The sequence below is a fragment of the Portunus trituberculatus genome, chromosome 50 (assembly GCF_017591435.1).
Source record: "Portunus trituberculatus isolate SZX2019 chromosome 50, ASM1759143v1, whole genome shotgun sequence".
Classification (NCBI taxonomy): domain Eukaryota; kingdom Metazoa; phylum Arthropoda; class Malacostraca; order Decapoda; family Portunidae; genus Portunus; species Portunus trituberculatus.
Genome location: NC_059304.1, coordinates 14168893 through 14176392, shown reverse-complemented (window position 1 = coordinate 14176392; position 7500 = coordinate 14168893). Strand labels below are relative to the sequence as shown.

Here is a 7500-nt window from a genome sequence, read left to right as displayed (position 1 = left end):
GCCTCTTTAATGTGTAGCCCCTGTTCACCTAACAGTAAATAGGTACGGGATGTAACTCGAGGGGTTGTGGCCTCGCTTTCCCGGTGTGTGGAGTGTGTTGTGGTCTCAGTCCTACCCGAAGATCGGTCTATGAGCTCTGAGCTCGCTCCGTAATGGGGAAGATTGGCTGGGTGACCAGTAGGCGACCGAGGTGAATTACACACACACACACACACACACCCGGTAGCTCAGTGGTTAAAGCGTTGGCTTCACAAGCCAGAGGACCGGGGTTCGATTCCCCGGCCGGGTGGAGATATTTGGGTGTGTCTCCTTTCACGTGTAGCCCCTGTTCACCTAGCAGTGAGTAGGTACGGGATGTAAATCGAGGAGTTGTGACCTTGTTGTCCCGGTGTGTGGTGTGTGCCTGGTCTCAGGCCTATCCGAAGATCGGAAATAATGACCTCTGAGCTCGTTCCGTAGGGTAACGTCTGGCTGTCTCGTCAGAGACTGCAGCAGATCAAACAATGAAACACACACACACACACACACACACACACACACACACACACACACACACACACACACACACACACACACACATTTCAACCTCATCCTAATTACGTGCGTCCTCCTCCTCCTCCTCCTCCTCCTCCTTCTTCCTCCTCTTTTTTTTTTATCAACTCTACCTCCACCTCCGCATATAATCACAGTGTACCTCCCGACACACACACACACACACACACACACACACACACACACACACACACACACACACACACACACACACACACACACACACACACACACACACACACACACACACACCTCTATACAACTTGCTAAACATATTTTCTTCACTCAAAACTCTTACTGTACTATTTCCATTCCACAGTTTCGTTTTCTCGTTCGTAAGTTGAAACACGGTGTAGATCTTTCCCTCTGCAATATCCTGTATCTGTACCACATCATTTTCCTCCTTTATTCCCTCTAAATTCCCTCTAAATTCGCGTTTCTCCTTAATGATTCGCTTTCCGCCTTCTCTCAATGTTACGTCTCTGTGTATTGCTTCATTCACGGTCAGACGTTCATCATGCATGCATTTACCCGCCTGCACGTCTGCCCTTCACCACGCACGCAGACAGACACACAAGCACACGTACGTACACTCCTCAATGAAGCGTGCACCGAAGTCAAGCTGTCAGATGCTTCCCGCCTTTGCTTTCTCGGACAACAAACAGACAGATGAGCGTTATGGAAGCTGCTGGGGCGTTGGCAGCGTTTCTGGGGCGTTGAGGGGTATTGGATGAAGTATGGCGGGTGTGGAGTAAGAGGGTGGTGGTAGTAGTGGTGGTGGTGGTTGTGATGGGATAGTGGACGTGAGAGTTTTGCTGATATGGATGTTGTCTTTTGTTAGCCTGCCCATAATTCACAAGATGACGAGGGAGTGAGAGGGGAGAGGGAGAGGTGAGGGAAGGGAGAGGAGAGGGAAAAATAGAAGTACTGAAAATGAAGAAATGTGGAAGTGTGTGTGTGTGTGTGTGTGTGTGTGTGTGTGTGTGTGTGTGTGTGTGTGTGTGTAAAAATACTCCTCTATTGATACACTTTTCCTTTGCTTAGTAGGTTTTTTTTTCTATATTCCTTTATAATTTCTGCGTTAGAAGTTCATTGAGTCTCTCTCTCTCTCTCTCTCTCTCTCTCTCTCTCTCTCTCTCTCTCTCTCTCTCTCTCTCTCTCTCTCTCTCTCTCTCTCTCTCTCTCTCTCTCTCTCTCTCTCTCTCTCTCTCTCTCTCTCTCTCTCTCTCTCTCTCTCTCTCTCTCTCTCTCTCTCTCTCTCTCTCTCTCTCTCACCTGATATCTAGACGAATTCCTTCGTCTTAAAACTTAAGTGGGGATTTAAACAGTGAAGACTGGCCATTAATCTTCTGAACTCCATAGACTCTTGCTAATGTAAAATAAAATCGTCTAATCATACCCAAAACGTATGGTGACAATGCGTCTCAGTACTGAATGGGGTTAAGTCTGTTCTGGTGCATGTGAGGACGTGAAATTTATGTAGATTTATACGCCTGGCAAAAAGGACGAAACTTTTATTCTTTTTTTTTTTTTGTCGTGCTGGATATGTTGCTATAAAAAAAAAATGTAGAAAAATACAAGTTCACTGATCTACATTATATCGAGTTGACTTCCTGAGTTTTTCTTCTCTTTTTACTAATTTATTTTTCCTCGCTTTTACATCCGATTTCCCGAAGTGGAGCAAGAATTTATTAATACAGGACTCAGGTGGCGATGAGAGCACGAGTCACGCCATGGCAGGGGAGAAAATTTGCAGCCTGAGGGAACGTGTTGTCAACTTTGAAATATTCAGTAGGAGAGAGGAAAAAAAAAAAGTTTGGCACATGTTTTAGCCTTGGTCTGTGTGTGTGTGTGTGTGTGTGTGTGTGTGTGTGTGTGTGTGTGTGTGTGTGTGTGTGTGTGTGTGTGTGTGTGTGTGTGTGTGTGTGTGTGTGTGTGTGTGTGTGTGTGTGTGTGTGTGTCGGGTTTAGTTTTTGGCCCTCAGTTTTGCGTCTGGAGAAGACAGAGAGACTCGAGAGGTGGACCACGAACTTTGAACTTTAGATATGTCGCTACCTCATAATTTCTCCCCGCCGCAAGAGAAGAAATGGGGAGAGAGAGAGAGAGAGAGAGAGAGAGAGAGAGAGAGAGAGAGAGAGAGAAGAAAAATAGAAAAAAAGTCCCAAACACACAACTTTCAACTCTCTTGCTCAACACGTCTCTCCTGTCTAGTTCTTTCTCTTTTCCTTTCCTTCTTTTCCTTGTGTTTCTTTTTTCCTCCTCGTCTCACCTTTACTCACCTTTGCCCCTCTTATTCTTCTTATCTTTTCCTTTTCGTTCTTTTTTCCTCTTGTCTTTCTCCGTTCTTTCTTGTGTACCTATCTCATTCTCTATTCTCTCCTCTCACACCAATACCTAGTCCTAATATTTTTGTATTTCTCACTTTTCTTGATCCATTTCTATCTATTTTCCCTTTTCCATGTCTCAATTGACTCGCCTCCCTCATTCTCACTTCCATACCCTCCTCATTTTCTTTCCCTCTTTTTCTTAATCTTCATCACCCTCTGTGTTTCTCCTTCAGCTCAATTTTTTTTTATTGTTTCTATTTATTTTTTTTCAGCCTTTTCTCTGCCTTTTTTTTTTCTCCCATTTCTCAGCCAGTCCACTCATTTCTGTTTTCCATTTTTTTCCGTTGTTTTCCTCTATTTCTTCCTCCTGGACTCTGTATTCTCCTTGTTTTCCTTTCCCATCTCTTCTCTTCATACTTATTTTGGTTTGCTTCTTTATCCTTGTTTTTCTTATGTCCTTATGATTACTCAACTCTTTACTCTCTATGCTTTCCCTTTCTGCCTCCTCATACTGCCATTCCTTCTTCTCCTCCTCCTCCTCCTCCTCCTCCTCCTCCTCTCCTCCTCCTCACTCCCTCTCTGCCTCTCCTACTGTATACTCTCCTAGCTTTGCCTTACTTCTTTATACTAACACTCCTCTTCCTTCTCCTTCTTCTCCTCCTCACTTCCTGTCTGCTTCTTCATCTATATACTCTCTTTGCTTTCCCTTCCTATACCTCTTCCTACTACCACTCCTCCTCCTCCTTCTTCCCCTCGTCACTCCCTTCCTGCCTCTTCTTCTATATACTCTCCTTGCCTACCTCTTAACACTATCATCCCTCTTTCTTCTCTTTCTCAATCTCCTTCTGCCTCTTCTATCACTAGGGCTTCTCCCGCCTCCCTTATGAACCTCACCTTGACGATGCCAATAACGATGTACTCAAGCCCTGGGCGGTCGGAGTAGTAGTGAAGGATGAGAGCGCCGTCTTCCTCTCTCTTGGAGCACCGGAAACTAGGCGCTTTCATCCCTGGGTAGATAAGGGCCAGGTGGTCGTGTAGGGCGTCCAGGTTCTGTTGTGGTGGTGAGGTTAGGTTAGGTTAGTTAATTCAATTACTGGTGTAGTCGCTCTTTGTTAAATCTTGGGGACTTTGGGTTAGTTGGAGTGTTTTGTTAGGTCTCCGTTCCAAGATCCTTCCCTTTGTTGGTAAGTGCCTGATCAAATAGGAAGGCTCAGTAGGTTTTGTTGGTTGGTTGGCGAACGAAAGGAGTGACTCTGGGATTGGATCTTTGGTGGTCTTTTGATTGTATTATATTTGTTGTGAATTTATGTTAGAACCTAACCTTCCCCTTGTTGGTAAGTGTTTGATCAATTAGAAAGGCTCAGTAGGTTTTGTTGGTTAGTTAGCAAACGAAAGGGATGACTGTGGAATTGGATCTTTGATAGTCTTTTGAATGTATTAAACTTGTTGTGAATTACTGTAAAAATTAGGGACTTTCCATCGAGGAATTTACTTGTCTAGTCGTCCCTCTTGGAGTTTGTTGAAATAGTCTTCAGTGTAATGTTCTATCAGTGTTAAAACTTGGGATTTGATTATATTTCACCTAAGGACTTTACTGGTGTTGTTAGTAGTTCCTTTGTAAGTCCTCATAATCCAGACGGACCTTTAGAACTTGTCAAAACGATCTAGTGTGACCCATCGGAATTTCGGATTTAATTTCTTTATTACACAAGGACTTCACTGGTGTTGTTAGTAGTCTCTCTGTAAATCCTTATAATCCGGATGGACCTTTAGAACTTATCAAAACGATCTAGTGTGACCCATTGGAACTTATTGAAATAGTGTAGTGAAATCTCATGAACCTTATTGAAACACTGTATTATGATCTTTTGGAACTTATCGTCTCGTGTAAAAATATATAAAAATCAGCGACTTTTCATCTGAGAAGTTTAATTGACACAATACGTTGCTATTATTTCTATTTTCCCATTGAAGAGAACAGCTATAAATTCCATGAAAGTCTAATCATAACCTGTATCCGAAAGTCAGAGGCTATCAGATTCACAGGATTGACATTTAGAGCACCATGAAAAAAGAGTGGTTTGTATGGACGCTAAAAAAGAGGGAATAGACAGACAATTTTTTTTCTATAGAACTGTTTGAAACACTGCACTACAAAAGAAATATGTGTATAAAGATGTGTTGTAGGTCATTGTTGGAAAAAAAAATGTATCTAGCAGTGGAAGGTTAATTGAATGTGTGTGTGTGTGTGTGTGTGTGTGTGTGTGTGTGTGTGTGTGTGTGTGTGTGTGTGTGTGTGTGTGTGTGTGTGTGTGTGTGTGTGTGTGTGTGTGTGTGTGTGTGTGTGTGTGTGGTTAAAGAAAGTATGTATCTAGCGATGGAAGGGTTATCTTTTTTTTATGTGTGTGTGTGTGTGTGTGTGTGTGTGTGTGTGTGTGTGTGTGTGTGTGTGTGTGTGTGTGTGTGTGTGTGTGTGTGTGTGTGTGTGTGTGTGTGTGTGTGTGTGTGTGTGTGTAGTGAATAAACGTATGGGGTACTATGTTACAGTCTACTTAAGCCTAAGCAGAATGAATTACAAAGAAGATCTAAGTTGTCGTCGTATTTAATAAAACGAGTACGCCTTATGTGTGTTTCCAGGAGAAGGTCTGGAATGAAGGACTATGAAAAACGCTGCCAGATTATGGAATACTCAGGAAATCCTCGCCCAACAAAGGGAAGTTGTAGAGGAATGCATTATTTGACGATGGGAGTGTGTGTGTGTGTGTGTGTGTGTGTGTGTGTGTGTGTGTGTGTGTGTGTGTGTGTGTGTGTGTGTGTGTGTGTGTGTTAAAAGAACGTGTACATTATGTTGATTGTTTTGTCGTTGCTGATACCTGTATTTGGTACTATTGCTACTGCTACTGTTATTGCTACTGGTACTGCTACTACTACTACTACTACTACTACTACTACTACTACTACTACTACTACTACTACTACTACTACTACTACTACTACTACTACTACTACTACTACTACTATAAACATCTTTTTAATCCTTTCAATCTAATTTTTAGCGCAATTACATATCATTTCACAGTTTCACCCTGTTTAGAATACGCTACAGTCATTATAAACACCCTAGAAACTCCCAGTATCCCACAAGAGCCGATTGAAGAACATCTAAATGAGGCACTGAAACGTTTGCGAATATTGTCCCAAACTGTGCCTGAGATAATACTTATCTGAGCTGTGCCTGATACAATTCTACCTGGTGTGAGATGCAATGGAGAACTAACCTGCAGGAAATCCCCGACAGTGGCACCGAGGACCTGCAGGATGGTGTCATAACCGGATTCCTGGCAGAACTTGAAGAACATTTTACCGAACATCTCCAGGATAGCCGTGCCGGGAACACCTGAGGGAGGGAAAGAGGCACAGGTGAGGCTCCCGCTGCGCACCTGTACCATCCTGAGCCTCGCTACGTTAAGATGTCAGCTTAAGTTTGTTTACGGTGGTCTGCTCTGCCTCTTATTGCAGGCAAAGGCGCTAAGTGCAGGACGCTCAGCCGCTGGGCCAAGTAACGGGCGCTTTCACCCTTTCTTTCCATTTAGGTTTTGTGGTTTTCGTTTTCTTCTTCCTTGATCTGTTTTTTTTTTTTTTTTGTGGGTGGAATTAATTTTTTTCTGGGTTTTGTGGTTTTTGTCTTCACTTGTTCCTGTTTTTTTTTTTTAATTCTCTATTTTCATCATTTTTTTCCCATTTATGTTCTGTATTTTCGTTTTGTTCTCATGTTCTTTTTTAGTGGGAAGGTTTATTTTCTACATATCTTTCTGCCTTTACTTCTATCCTTCTTCTTTTCCTTTCCCTCCCCCCAAAAATAAGGTACATTTTCACTTTATGCTTCTGATCCAAATTTGTTCACATTTCTTTCATTTTGGGTTATCAATTCGTATTTACATATTCAATACATTCGACACATATACTTCCCTCCCGCCCCTGCACGTGGATAATCACCAGCTTTATGTCATTATCCCTTACAGTGAGTTAGTGAAGTGGATGACAGGATTTTACTTTCATCGTTTCTGGCATTATCTGTCCATTAGCGTGTCCCCCACTAATACGGTGTTTCCCAGACTGTGATAATGTGCTGGGGATGCTGCAGTCTCGGAACGTGGCCTAGTTCTGCCCCACAATGCTCAACACATACCTGCCAAACTACCGATTTGCATACATACATAGATACATCAGTCAATTTCAGTCTTTTGGTCTTAATTTCCTTTCTATTTGTCGTTGATTTAAGAAAAAAAGACACTGAGTACTTTCTTTAACTATACAACATCTTTACTTTCTTACCACTGCTATATCACCACCACTGCTAAGACTACAATGATATTAAACTCACCAAACTGCCCTTCGAGTACCACACATCCCCCATTTACACACACACATACTCACCAATACGCACTTTTCCCTCTATAATCTCATAACAAGGTCGTTGATATCCATGATGAAACTTGGGTAAGCTCAGGAACCTTGAACTCGTTGGTTCTGTTCCCGGGAGACTGTTGTAAAGCTCGTGGTTCATGTGTGAGCGACGAAGTTGTTATGGTAAAGGGTGTTTGTGAGGCAAGGCAGGTCT

At 42.7% G+C, this 7500-nt stretch overlaps 1 protein-coding gene across 1 annotated transcript in view; it reads right to left on the bottom strand.

Annotated features, from left to right (window-relative positions):
* Positions 1 to 7500, bottom strand: part of LOC123499611 (guanylate cyclase soluble subunit beta-1-like) — a 64115-nt gene that overhangs the window by 26903 nt on the left and 29712 nt on the right. Inside the window, exons 4-5 of the mRNA XM_045247894.1 lie at positions 6158 to 6276; positions 3774 to 3929 (exon numbers count right to left, since the gene is read on the bottom strand). Of these exons, the coding sequence (XP_045103829.1) occupies positions 3774 to 3929; positions 6158 to 6276 (275 nt within the window). The remainder of the gene's footprint in view (positions 1 to 3773; positions 3930 to 6157; positions 6277 to 7500) is intronic.